This window comes from Labrus bergylta, chromosome 6 (genome assembly GCF_963930695.1).
Source record: "Labrus bergylta chromosome 6, fLabBer1.1, whole genome shotgun sequence".
Lineage (NCBI taxonomy): Eukaryota > Metazoa > Chordata > Actinopteri > Labriformes > Labridae > Labrus > Labrus bergylta.
Window position 1 is genome coordinate 32,950,528 of NC_089200.1, and position 14,189 is coordinate 32,964,716.

General features: G+C 41.0%; 2 protein-coding genes across 3 annotated transcripts; both read left to right on the plus strand.

Moving 5' to 3' along the window:
- Positions 1-35: 35 nt before the first annotated feature.
- On the plus strand, positions 36-6,451 carry dohh (deoxyhypusine hydroxylase/monooxygenase). 2 transcript variants are annotated; one of them, XM_020657093.3, is made up of 6 exons: positions 36-138; positions 1,589-1,698; positions 2,320-2,487; positions 3,445-3,521; positions 4,019-4,274; positions 5,270-6,451. In XM_020657093.3, exons 2-6 carry the CDS (start codon positions 1,593-1,595, stop codon positions 5,578-5,580), a joined length of 918 nt encoding a protein of 305 aa, XP_020512749.1. In that variant the 5' UTR covers positions 36-138; positions 1,589-1,592; the 3' UTR covers positions 5,581-6,451. The 2 variants fall into 2 exon arrangements, with proteins under 2 accessions (XP_020512749.1, XP_020512748.1); XM_020657092.3 differs by having other exon boundaries at positions 42-121.
- A 504-nt stretch (positions 6,452-6,955) lies between these two features.
- On the plus strand, positions 6,956-14,049 carry rsph4a (radial spoke head component 4A). Its single transcript, XM_020657090.3, has 7 exons — positions 6,956-7,252; positions 9,556-9,778; positions 10,203-10,484; positions 11,556-12,005; positions 12,518-12,662; positions 13,499-13,616; positions 13,707-14,049. Exons 1-7 carry the CDS (start codon positions 7,149-7,151, stop codon positions 13,939-13,941), a joined length of 1,557 nt encoding a protein of 518 aa, XP_020512746.2. The 5' UTR covers positions 6,956-7,148; the 3' UTR covers positions 13,942-14,049.
- Positions 14,050-14,189: the final 140 nt, after the last annotated feature.

Below are 14,189 nucleotides of genomic sequence, written 5' to 3' on the forward strand. Positions count from 1 at the left end.
AAAAGTAGAAATACTTTTATTTTGATAAAATATCTCGGAAACGCGTCATCCAAGCGGAAGTGGAAAAAAAATTAAGCTCATCCATGTGTTTTCAGACTCGTACCACCAGACACTGGATACTGTGAGTAAACCCTGAAGGTTGGTACTTTGCGTCTCTAGGTTCTGCTTTTGTCTCCATCGTGTGTTGATGTCTGTAAACTTTTGGTTTTACGGGGTTTGAGGAATGTTTGGACGAGTTTTGCTAAACGTTTAACTGGAGGAGCTAACAGCTTCAGTCCAGTCAGCCTTTCATAACCACAGCTGGTCACGTAACGAAAACCTTTTTCATGGTAACGTTACAAAATGTGGCTGCTGGCATGTCTCTGAAACTGTGAAAACCTTAATATTTCCTATGGTCATCACCAGTGGTGTAGTGCAGGGTGTGCGCAGACATACGGAGACTCCATAGAGTATAAACACCTTTAAATCCCCTACATGTGCAATGACTTAACCACAGGGTTCAAACATTGCATTTCATATGGGATTTTCTGTTTTTTTTTCTATTACTCCAAAGATAACAGGGAATACAATAAGATAACGTTTTTATAAATGTAACTACATCACACTTTGCAAAACCAATGTGTCATGTAACTTGTAACACATGAAGAGATGTGAGTTCACTAGTGCTTTGTAACGCATTACATCAGCAGAATTTAAAGACAATGTGTAAATAAAAAGAAAAAGCCCACTTTTTAGGTCAACTCATATGTCACTGTTTGTAACCGAGGCCGTTTATCCTCCTCTGGACGGGACACTTTAAAAACTTGTAAGGAGTAAAGAGTATTCCTACTTCTTCAGGCAGCACTACACCACTGGTCATAACCATAATATTAGACCAATAATATAATATTCTACCAATTATATTATATTATACCAATAATATAAAATTATACCTATTATATTATACCAATAATATAATATTATGCCTATTATATTATACCTATTATATTATACCAATAATATAATATTATACCAATTATATTACATTATACCAATAATATAGTATTATACCAATAATATAATATTATACCAATTATATTATATTATACCAATAATATAGTATTATACCAATAATATAATATTATACCAATTATATTATATTATACCAATAATATAATATTATACCTATAATATTATACCTATTATATTATACCAATAATATAATATTATACCAATTATATTACATTATACCAATAATATAATATTATACCAATAATATAATATTATACCAATTATATTATATTATATCAATTATATTATACCAATAATATAATATTATACCAATTATATTATATTATACCAATAATATAATATTATACCAATGATATTATATTATACCAATAATATTATATTATACCAATGATATTATATTATACCAATGATATTATATTATACTAATAATACTGAGTGAGTAATGGTCAGAGAATACCACAGCACGTTTCTGAACGACGTGGTGAGGTAACTTTGACTGGGTGATGTACATTTTCTCTGAGCAAGTTATAATTGAACATGTTAATATAATTCTGTAAATGTCTGTCTCTCTGTGTAGCATCATGGCCAGTGGCGAGCAGGTGACAGCAGTAGGAAAGGTTTTGGTGGACCCCAAATTGGACCTGACCCGGCGGTTCAGAGCCTTATTCACCCTGAGGAACCTTGGAGGTAAAACTTTCACACTTCACTGAGGAAAAAACAAACATTTTGAATCATTAAAGACAAGAGAACCATTTAAGAGAAGCTGTTTTTAAGTCTTAAAATCGAGTCCTTCATTATCATAATCATTTATTTTCAGACTGTTTGCTCTTTTGGATTTTATGACGATGAGAATCGGTCTTTTTAAAAAAAAATTTAAAGACGTCGTTTCATGTGGAAAGGACGTCTCGTGTCTCAAAACATATTTACTTGTTTCTGCTCTCCTCATCGTTTCCTCGATGAGCACATCCTGTGCATGTGTGTAGGCAAACATTTCTGTGTCAGTTTTGCCTTGTTATTTTTATTTTTGTTTTGTTTTTAATCTATATTGCTCTCTTGTTTCATGTACAGCACTTTGGTCAGCTGTTGCTGTTTTTAAATGTGCTTTATAAATAAATGTGATAGATTGATTGATTATATACACTCGGATCGTGCGTCGATGAAGAACGCAGCTAGCTGCGAGAACTAATGTGTGTGTGTGTATGTGTGTGCGCGTGCATGCGTGCGTCTGTCTGTCTGTCTGTCTGTCTGTCTGTCTGTCTGTCTGTCTGTCTGCCTGTCTGTCTGTCTCTCTGTCTGTCTCTCTGTCAGGTGCTGAAGCTGTAGAGTGGATCAGTAAGGCGTTCTGCGATGACTCCGCCCTCCTGAAGCACGAGCTGGCCTACTGTCTGGGACAGATGCAGGACAGACGGGCCATTCCGACTCTGACTGCCGTACTTAAAGACACACAGCAGGAACCCATGGTCAGGCACGAAGCAGGTACACATGCAGCACACACTGTGGGGAATGAAAAGAGCCAGCTCACTGTCGACATAATACTCTGACCCCTGGCTCTTCCTTTCTACAAGTTGAAATATCATTGGGCAATATGTTGAACCCCTAACTTCCCCTGAAGGCCTACACTGAATGAATGTTTGAATCATTAGTTAACTCATGGTCTTGTAGGGCACTTGATGAGTGCATGAATACCTTTGTGTGAATGGATGAATAATGACATGCATTGATTGGTCAGAATACTAGCAAGGTGCTTATTAATCACCAAACTTTTACCAAAAAGTTGAGCTCTATGAGCTTGGAACTCTGACTGACTTTGGTTTATCAGCGTTCACGCTTACAATTGACAGCTGAAATCAAAGAAATAGGAATCTTTGTATTCGGGCTTTCACACTTGCAGAAATCTCCTGAAAAAAAAAAAAATCCAGATAGTATCTCCTGTCAGACCCCGAGGAGTATTTATTCTGCAGAAAGTCAGAGTGATCTGATGTGAGAACACAGCAGGATATAATCAGGAGAATTCACCTGGAGCCAGTGGGAGGGGGTGGTGACCTTTATTCCCTGTGATCACTGCACGACCATAGACTGTCTGCACGCCACCTCTACCATCTCTGTGCTCTAATGAACCTCCTGCTGCATGTTTCCTGTTCTCCAGTATGTTCTTCTCCACTCTTCAGTTTACATTGAGATTCTCTTTAACTACACGTAGCATTGATACAAATACACATATTCTCATTATAGAGTCATATAGAGGACTCTTTAGCTTCCCCGCCCCCCCTCCAGTCTGACATGGATAGTCTCTCGCTGTGAGGTTCATGTTTGAACAGACAGATCAGGAGAATATCCAGAGCAGTCCTCCTGATATGATCTAGATATTTTCAGTAGTGCTGATGTGAAAATGTCTTGTGACGTCTGTACATCCTTCTGTCTCTTTGTCTTCAGGGGAGGCACTGGGAGCCATCGGTGATGCTGTGGTTCTAGACCTCCTGAGAGAGTACAGTAAGGATCCCGTCACAGAGGTAGGCACATGAGATCTCCACATCTAGAAGAGATGCACTCAGTATCTCCCACAAAACGGCTTCATAACGAGGCCTACTTCAAAAAAATGAAAGTGTGACTTGTCTACATACTCTGCGGCTCTCTGTGTTTGCCTGCAGAAACAAACCTGCACACTGGAGTCTGTGTTAACAGTGACAAAAGCTCAAAGTGAACTTGATTTTAAAAACCAGGACACATCCAGATTACCTTTTGGACAGAACACAGAGAGAGTGTTTTAAAGCAAACATCTTTGTTTAGTTGAACCTGAACCCTTTATTACCAATCATAAATCCAGATGCACAGTAGCACTTTATTATTCCCATCCCCTGGTTTTGCTCTTGTGACTTTGATTCAGTCTCTGAGTTGAGACAAAAACAAAGACATGTGTCTGAAATCTGGAAACTAAATGTGTGTGTAAATCATGGAACCTTCTGTAAATGTAAACCCCCCCCCCCCCCCCCCCCCCCCCCCCCCCCAGGTGGCAGAGACGTGTCAGCTGGCTGTTCGACGGATAGAGTGGCTGCAGAGTGGAGGAGACAAGCAGCTGAATGAAGCGTGTACAGATAAGAACCCGTACTGCTCTGTGGACCCAGCCCCTCCAGCAGAGAGGAAGAGCGTGTCAGAGCTGCGCTCCATCCTGTTGGACGAGAGCCTGCCTCTGTTCGAACGTTACCGTGCCATGTTTGCCCTGCGTAACCTAGGCAATGAGGAGGCTGTGCTAGCACTGGGAGACGGTAAGAGACAGTACTGTAGTATTTTCTTCAATCTACCAATTAGGTTGTGACAAATTTAGATTTTTTCTGTGTATTCAAACATTTATATGAAAAAAAAGGCTCATTGCTGATGCTTAAGAAGATGATGACGATGATATCATAGCTCACCCTGTAGTTATTTACTGAACATAAGCACTCAAACACTTCAGTTCCAAAGCTCTTAAGAATTATTGGGAAATAATTTAACAGCCAGTCAGATCATCAGATACTCAAAATATTCCAAGTAGATGCAAAAAAAAGTCATAGCGTACTTTACTCAGAAAAACCATGTCGAAGCAGTCTGTTTTTTTTTCAAAAGCATCTCCAATAGTGATCCTAGTTTGAGCACGTTTCTGCTCGTGGAGCTTATTAGAAACATGCAGAGGCTTTTTAGGTCGGGTACAATCACTTCTATCTGAACCACTTCTCTTGACCGCTTCCATCGCTGCAACACCTGTTGACCTGATAACTGCTCTCATATCTGACAAACCGAGGGCCGTCCAAAACAGCCGTGTGGGGGGTGTCTTAAAAGCGCCTACCTTCTCTGGTCCAAACAAATCCAGAGCATTCAGGACCAGAATCTAAAGTTTGAAGGAGGACATACTGACTGCTGCATTGTTGTCAGAGAAGCCAGCACTTCAACATAGCATGTTTCCTTAATGATCATATAGTAAGATACCTTTATCATTTCACTCACTACACATCTTAATGATTGGACCTGTAACGTTCTGTTTTACTTCTAGGGGTAATTTATGTCAACACTGACACTTTATAATTATTTAAATTATATTCAGCGTAACAGGTTTTCTAATGTCGTAAAAAAAATTGACCAGGGTGTAATCTTTCAAAATCTCACTGATCATGGCATCAGGGACTGCACACGTCATACATGTATATTGTTTCTTAGTGAGGTACCCTCGTAATGATAGGAACACTGTTTGTTTAAAAATCACTTCTCTTCATGTCTCGCTCTCCAGGCCTGCAGTGCTCCGGCGCTCTGTTCCGTCATGAGATCGGTTACGTCCTGGGTCAGATGCAACACCCTGCAGCGGTCCCCGCCCTGCGTGCAGCTTTGGAGCGTTCCGGGGAGAGCCCCATGGTCCGACACGAGGCAGCGGAGGCCCTCGGGTCCATCGGACACGACGAGTGCCTGGCCGTGCTGCAGCGATACCGTGAAGACACAGAGCGAGTGGTGAAGGAGAGCTGTGAGGTCGCTCTGGACATGCTGGAATATGAAAACAGTGACCAGTTCCAATATGCAGACGGGTTGGTCAGGTTACAGGGTTAAAGGTCAAAGTCATACAGATCTCTCTCTTTTTTAACACTTTTACTGAAGTTTATGACCTTTTACAGCAGAGGCAGCTGGTCGACTGATCTCCTGGGATGTTGATGTTCCTTCTGGAAGCTACTGAGCATATATACATTAGATAAATCTAAAGTGTAGAGGTCTAAACAAACAAAGAGCTGCAGACACCAGCTTGTGTCTTTGGGATTGTGTTTGATGATGTGTAGGGGAACAGAGACGACCAGAGTCCTTTGTGTTCTTTTTTCATTTCAAGATACAAAATATGATATCTGTTAATATTCAACCAACATACAGCACCGCACAGCCAGATGGATCAGTGTCTGGACATCAAAAACAGCTCATTTTACTTTTTCATAAATTGTTTTCAGACCACTTGATTGTGTGTTTATTTTAAGTTTAGTCTAAAGCAGATGACCTCCACTCAGCTCAGAGAGGTAACGTGTGACATCTTCAACATGAGGTCTTCTCCTCTGAAGGAGGATTTCTTTGCTCTCCATCATTTACATCATTATTTATTTATTGTCCAGGAGATATCTGGGATCATAAATATCAGTGAAATGCAGATTAGAAAGTGCTGACTGGCTTGTATTGAAGGCTTCAGTTGAGACCCAGGTTGTCCCCAAAGTCACTAGGGCCTCATATCCCTTGATTCTACTTTAATTAATCAAACAAACCAAATAGCCACCAGACTTTCTGTTAAGGATGTACAGCAAACTCTAATCTCCAATGCTCCTGTGTTTGCTTCGACATTAGACAACAGCAGACGGAAACATTGTACACTTCATTATTGTCTATCATCTTCTCAGCCAGGTGAGGAATGTATAAAACATTAAAACGATCCTGTGTCTCATGATTTTGTCTTGCTTTTCATTTCACTTTCTCAATAAGCCGTTCATCTCTTATATCAGTGCGACATTGAGGCTTTTTTTTTTACACCTGACTTCAATGCGATACCTGTGGAGGAAATAAGGAAACCATTGTTCTCTTTGTCACTTTTGTGTAAAGTCAACATTTCAGAGGGATAGGCTGTGTGTCCCACTGGGATGAAACCAGGCCAGTCTTAAGCCATGCTGCATGTAGCCTACATTGTCACAAAGCATCCACATATCTGTCAATGATGGCTGTCATATTCATCACAGACTGAAAGAGGTTCTGAATGTTAGTCTGTTGATGCATTTTGGGGAAGTTGCTCTACTGTTTGTGCTAAATGGCCACGGTATTTTTTAATTTATTCGATCAAACTTGAGGAGTCAAAACCGTCAAGCACTTATTGGTTTTATGGTGACATATATACTGTTCTGTATTTGTCCACCAGGGGGCGCGGAGTAGTCTCGACGTTAGCAACCATTCTGTTACAGTAACCATAGCAACCAGCGGAGTTCGGCTCTACACCGTTAACTGTTTCCCCCGAATGAACTAAAACATGTTTACTGCTAGCTGTATAGACGTTTTACACTTCTTGTAGCCTTCTGTGTCATATCTCAAAGTGACGGTCAGTGCTCACACAGGAGATTTAGAGACGAATGATATTTAAACGAAGGTGAGGAACGATGGAAACTGCGGACGGAAACGACAGGAGTGAACAGAGTCTACAGGCAGCTGCCTCCTTCAAATCCTTCATGTTGAAAAACAGCACGAAAAGCAACATGAACCTGTGAGTATCCTGTCAGGGAACCAGAGCTGAACTAGAAATTGCATTTACCTGCGGAAAATGCGTGTGAATGCTGACGGCTGAAATGTTTTGCAAAACACTGCTGAATGAAGAAGAATCAGCAGATGATGAAGAAAAAGTAGGAGAAGTAGAAGATTAGGAGTAAAAGTAGGGAAGAAACACAGAGACTAAATACACAGGGGAATGAGACACAGCTGAGACTAACGAGCCACAGGTGAGGACAATCAGGGCAATCATACAGGGAAACACACAATGAGAAAAAATGGGAAAACGTCTCCCTATTGGGTGCTCATTTCAAGGGCTTAAATTAAGATAAATGATGATTTTGTGAGCAAGAGGACAAATGGCCGAACGCGTTGATGTGATTTTCATGTCTGGGGTCCAAGAAATGTGGAAACCACAGCGATTTGAAAAGTTAGTCCCAAGAGGTGTGGTCAGTGAAGTCAGGCCTAAGTTTAACATTAGCCCAGATGGAGATTTCTCTGGACCACCTGCCGCTTTGAAGCTCACAGTGGAAAAAGCTTTTCTCCAATTGTCCTGAAAACTCAATATGTCAGAGAGGACAAGTTTTCCTACATTTTGAGGGTAAATTTATGTGTGTGGGGTGAAGATTGTGGTCAGGAGAGCAATTTGTTCGGGAGATTTTGAAACTATTTCAGAACTCTGTCCCACTCTAGTGATGATGTCACTCACTCTAAAATGTGAAAGCAGTTAAAAACATCACAAAACAGTTGGAGGTACAGTTTGAAAAGTATAAAAGGTAGCAAGTGAAAGTAATATGAATAGAGGACAAGTGTGTGAACATTTTAAAGCAAAAATGGAGTCTCTAGGCAGAACACAGCCAGAGTTATGAGGCTGAGAAAAACATGAACATTTTCCCATTCATTTCAATGGGGCCAAGTGGAAGATACTGCTTAAACGCAGTCAGACAATGAGAAAACGGGGGAAAATGTCTCCCTATTGGATGCTCATTTCAAGGGCTTAAATTAAGAGTTGCTTCCAGCATTCACACTAATAAAGGTCTGACTGGGGTCTTTAGGGAGTTAGAAAGGTCGCCACATTTAGTTCAATAAATGTCTCATCTATAGGCTAATCAACAACACCTGATGCAGTCCTACAACTTACAACAGGTTTGCTAATCAGATAATTATCCTGTTCCAAGAAACAGGTTTCCATCCATCTGTCAGTTTACAAAGCTATGTGGATTCAAAGATGACATGGCTGCTTCAGTATGTAGACACCTAATAAAGTCCTTACTTATTTCTCGTCATCATGAGACCCTGATCTTGTTATTAAGAGTTATTTTGTTGTCATTAACATCAACCAGAATAGTTTAATGTGCAGAACATAAACTTGCTAACATTCAAAAGTACACTCAGTTACTGCACATTGCACATATTGCACATTTCAAGTTTACGTTTTCTTTAAATTTTCTTTTATTTACCATTTTGTTTTGTACCTTTTGCACTATTTAGAATGTATTACTGTAAATAGTATTTATCTTATTTTACCTTATTTTATTTGATCTATTTTACCTTATTTTGGCTGTATTGCACCGTGGGACGGAGACAAACGCAATTTCGATTTCACTGTATGTCTGGCATATTTTGAAATTGACAATAAATTTGACTTTGACTTTGATTGCCAGCACTTTCTCTAATTTCTGTTCATTTGGTTTTACACCAAACATTAACAGAGAAAAGTGTTTTTGTCACCAGCTGTTAGGTGGGGTTTGTTTCTGTATTAAATGTTCAATAATGAAATGGTGAAACAGACTGTGAACAGCCGTGGTCAGACAACACAGAAACACACATGGCTGATAAAGTTTTCATCTTCACGGTGTTGCTGATATTCTGCTTTCCTGTTTGGGTACATCACTAATAGGCTATAAAGATGACATTAGCTTGACTTGTAAATGTCAGACATTCAGTCTCAGAGTCACATTTCCTTTTCAGCTCACAACAGACTCTTGGCTCCAGTCCAAATATAACTCTGCTGCTGTGAGGTATCTTTATGTATTACAGCCTCACAGACCTAAAAGAATTACCCTTAGATGTTTGACAGAAGTATTTGATCTATCCACAAAATGATCAAGATGAATACATTCATGTAATACGTACTTAAACCAACAATAATGTTTTTTTCTAAGTAAAATATCTGTTTTCTATCTTATTAAATTGGTATTGTACTTATGAGCGTATTTGTGTGAATAAATACTGAGTCAGCATCTTTAGGAGTAGCAACAGGCTTTTATTTGAAAGTGATGATGGTCTGTAATGTTCCAGCTATGACCACCTCACTCGGCTGCTGATGAAGGTGATGGATGAGCGTCCACAGAATGTGGTGGATGTATGCGAGGATATGAGCCTTGATGTGAAACGGGGATTGTTTGAACCCAAGCAGAGCACCCTGAGAGACCTTCCACAGACTACAGCCGCTGAGCTGCTGGCTGAGCAGCAGCGGCTGCTGTTTACTCAACCAGAAGAGACGGATCAGGAGGAGGAACTGGTAATGGTCATACCTACACGGCAAACTTTGTTTCTGTGATCTCCAGGGATCAGGGGTGGGGGGATTCTGGCTTTACAGTGGTATGTTTGATTGTAATGTTTTTTTTTGGTATGAAGTAGCCATTTGACACATGTAATTTCATCAGTTTGACCATATATCCTATTTTATAAAGGCAAAATGATTTTACTACTTACTGCTGACAAATCATGACTTAAAGGATATGATGTTTCATTGATGCAGTTGACCCACATATCCTTTCATCTTAAAAAGAAGACAAACATGTTGTTGATGTTATATCAGGTTCATTTGGCCAGGCCTTGCTCGAAAAAGAGGTCATTTGATCTCAAGCAATTCTTGCCTGGTAAAATAAAGGTAAAATAAAAAATAAATTAAAAAAAATCATGATTTTGTGGGTCTTCATCAGGTGGACACACCTATTCCCAATGTGAGTGAGATTGGGTTCTACCTGGAGCAGGCCGGGGTTGGTCTGGGCAGAGAGGAGATGCAGAGGGTCTTCCTCGCTCTCAAGCAGCTTGTTGAGATGCAGGCACTGATGCGTTGCCGATTCTGGGGCAAGATTCTGGGAACAGGGAGGAGCTACATCATCGCTGAAGCTGAGTACCGAGAGGGGGAGGAAGAAGAAGAAGAGCAGAGCGAAGATGTAGCTGAGGAAGAGGAGAGAGAGGCAGAGAGCCAGGAGAATGAGGTGAGGAACCAGGAAGTACTCTGTTATTTCTCTTATTGATGATCATTTATTTGATAGGGGCAGAGCATGTTATGCCACACACACACAGGCTGAAACACACACACAGGCTGAAACACACACACAGACTGAAACACACACACAGGCTGAAACACACACACAGACTGAAACACACACACAGACTGAAACACACACACAGGCTGAAACACACACACAGGCTGAAACACACACACAGACTGAAACACACACACAGGCTGAAACACACACACAGGCTGAAACACACACACAGACTGAAACACACACACAGACTGAAACACACACACAGGCTGAAACACACACACAGGCTGAAACACACACACAGACTGAAACACACACACAGGCTGAAACACACACACAGACTGAAACACACACACAGGCTGAAACACACACACAGGCTGAAACACACACACAGGCTGAAACACACACACAGACTGAAACACACACACAGACTGAAACACACACACAGGATCCTCTGGACGGGGCTGCTCACAGCGAGCGCTCCTGAGCTGGTGGGGGTGTTAGGTGCCTTGCTCAATGACACTTCAGCAGTGCTCAGGAAGTGATCTGGCACCTCTCGAGGCAGCTACCAGACCAACTTCAAGATTTGGTCTGGTTACCAACCCAAGTCCCAGACTGAGCTACTGCCGCTCCAACATGCAGGATGTAAACACACTGCAGAGAACACCAATGTAAACACATATCTCAAAACTCATGGTGTCATCTTTTAGTAAAATGTACCTCTGTTTTACTGGTCCTGTTGAAATGATCTGTAAATGCAATCTCAACTCTTTTGTATAAAAAGTATACACCTTACAAAACATCCGCAAGAACCACAACACCACCAGTGTTTAAATGTAAGAAATGCTTGGGTTGATTTTAGAAATGTAAACAACCGCACTTCCTGTCTGCATGCCCTCAGTTGATTTATCTGACCTTGGCATTAGAAAAACTGATATTGTTGTCTTGTCTTAAAATTTTGAAGGGAAATGACTCAAAAGTGTTTTCTAATGGTAGTTCTTTTGACTTTGTCTTCAGGTGGATCCGCCGCCCCCGTCGTCCTTTAAGCCCCCGCCCGTAGTCCAAAAAGAGGTCATAGGAACAGGTGCTAACAAGTATGTGTACTTTGTGTGCACTGAACCTGGTCTCCCCTGGGTGAAGCTCCCTCCAGTCACTCCTGCTCAGATCACCATCGCACGCCAAATCCGTAAATTCTTCACTGGAAAGTTGGACCGCCCCGTTGTGAGCTACCCACCTTTCCCCGGCAATGAAGCCAATTATCTCAGGGCGCAGATTGCTCGTATCTCTGCTGGATCACAGGTAAGCCCTCAGGGCTTCTTCCAGGCCGGAGAGGAGGAGGGGGATGGGGAGGAAGAGGCGCCCCGAGACAGCTGCGAAGTGAATCCTGACTTTGAGGGCATTCCAGTTCCTGAGATGTGTGAGTCCTTATCCACCTGGGTCCACCACGTTCAGCACATCCTCCAGCAGGTACAAGTCTGATCAGAGCAGGTCGATGCAGCTAAAACATGGAAACATACAAACATACAAACAAAATGAATATACATTGTTTAACCCTCACCCCCCCTCCTCCCACATAACCCAGACTCTCATCAGCCCCACAGTCAGTAAAACATCAAAGTAATGTGAATGCTGAACTGTTATGCGTTACATTAACGCCCACTGGACTTTAAAAATGTTTCTTCCTTACATGCACTCTGTGAGGAGTTACACACACTAAGATGTTTTGTCATAGTCCACTGCACAGCTCCTACATTACACCTTTTGTACATTTTGTGTTTTTTATATTTTATATTTTACTTTTTTAAATTCTATTTTATATATTGTAATATCTTCTTATACTGTATTATTTAAGTTGTTGCTAGTCCTGCTTTATTTCCTTTTAATTGTTTAGCACCAATACATCAAGTCAAATTCCTTTTATGTGTAAATGTATTTGGCAATAAAACCCAGATTCTGATTCTGATTCTGATTCTGATAAGGGCCGCTGCACCAGGGTCAACCTGTCTGTAAAAGCAGAAGAAGAATCTCCTGAGGAGGAAGAAGCAGAGGAGAGGGAAGAGGAGCCCGATGAAGCTGAGCCAGAAGTTGGACCCCCTCTGCTCACTCCCCTCTCAAAAGATGCAGGTCAGTCTTTGATTTTGGACATATTTACTGTAAAAACCAGTTAATGGTTTGAAAGATAACCAAGGATGAAATGTTCTGTGTGGATGGGGAATAAAATACTTTTTAAATATCACATACAGTGATCAAAAACAAGGTGGTCGAGATGCTTTGATGCGTTAGCTCTGCATCCCCCGCCCGTCAACCTTTAATGTGCACCCAGCTGCTTCTAACTTATCTATAAGTGTCTCTTCTCCTTTCAACAGCCCTTACCACAAATTACTTCTGTCCCCCCTTTGTGTTGTCTTTATGCAGCCACATGGAGCAGCTTGCATGGCTGATTTGTTATAAAGGTTGTTTTAAAGCCAACCTGTGTAATCTAACTTTGAGGTTTTTTTTATTTTCTTTATTCATTTATCTTGAGTAGAGGTTTATAATTCAGTGCATCTGCATCTCCCTCTATCCCACTTCCCAATCCCAGCAAAGTTTGGGCTGACGGCTGTTCATCATGACTCTGTTTCTGCTCGAGGTTTCAGCCTCTTAAAGGACGTTTTCCTTGCCACTGTTACTTTGACAAAATGTTGCTCAGTGCTCATGATGGATCTATGTTGGGTGGTTAATGTACGGTCTGTTACCTGCTCTTCTATAAGGTGTCTTGAGTTAGCATTTGTAAATATAAATAAAAACTAATGCCCACATAGAAAGCACATAGACAATTATTACACAACTATTTGTTCTATAATCATACAAATGATATAATTAAATAACATTCACAGATGTTTTAAACTTTGGTGATGAACCCATGACCTCATGACTTAAAAAGGCAGCTAAGTTTTTCTTTTCTTTTCTTTGTGTCTCAGAAATGTTCAATACGCCTCCCTGGAGCTCAAAGATGTCGTCCATTCTCACCAGTCAGCATGCGATTGCTGTCCTGCGCTCTAACCTCTGGCCGGGGGCTTACGCATATGCTACTGGAAAGTAAGTACAAAGAACATCCTCACCTCTTGTTTGATTTGTCACAAGAGGAAATGGTGCAATTCACAAACAACCCGCCGTCTCTTTATTCAGGAAGTTTGAGAACTTCTATGTTGGATGGGGTCTGAAGTATGGTGGGGAAGGGTACAGCCCACCTGTCCCCCCACTGCCACAGAAAGAATACTCAAGTGGACCAGAGATCACCGAGTCCCTGGACCCGTCACTGGAGGAGGAGCAGGCCCTGAAAGAAGCTTTAGAAGAACAGCAGGCTGTGCAGGAGGAGGTGGAGGATTCACACGAAGCGGAGGAGGAGGAGGACAATGACTGAAAAAAAACATTTGACAGATTTCAGTTCTGTTTTGTCGGTCAAGTATTTATTTGTAAGTCACGGCCAAATAAATCTGTTTACTCTGCAAAATGGCGTAATGTTGTATTTTAAGACAAATATTGTTTATATGGGTCTGTAGGGTCCCTGTTCCAATGGGAGGCACTGTAACTTATGTTAAACGGTTAATGGACTTGAGCTTGTGTAGTGCTTTTCTAATGTTTTGACTACTCAAAGCACTTTTACACCAC

Coding starts and splice junctions, on each gene's coding strand:
- rsph4a (XM_020657090.3), top strand. CDS start 7,149: ATGGAAACTGCGGACGGAAACGACAGGAGTGAACAGAGTCTACAGGCA. Junction 7,253..9,555: donor ACGAAAAGCAACATGAACCT/GTGAGTATCCTG, acceptor GTAATGTTCCAG/CTATGACCACCTCACTCGGC. Junction 12,663..13,498: donor TCCCCTCTCAAAAGATGCAG/GTCAGTCTTTGA, acceptor TTTGTGTCTCAG/AAATGTTCAATACGCCTCCC.
- dohh (XM_020657092.3), top strand. CDS start 84: ATGTGTTTTCAGACTCGTACCACCAGACACTGGATACT. Junction 1,699..2,319: donor CACCCTGAGGAACCTTGGAG/GTAAAACTTTCA, acceptor TCTCTCTGTCAG/GTGCTGAAGCTGTAGAGTGG. Junction 4,275..5,269: donor TGTGCTAGCACTGGGAGACG/GTAAGAGACAGT, acceptor CTCGCTCTCCAG/GCCTGCAGTGCTCCGGCGCT.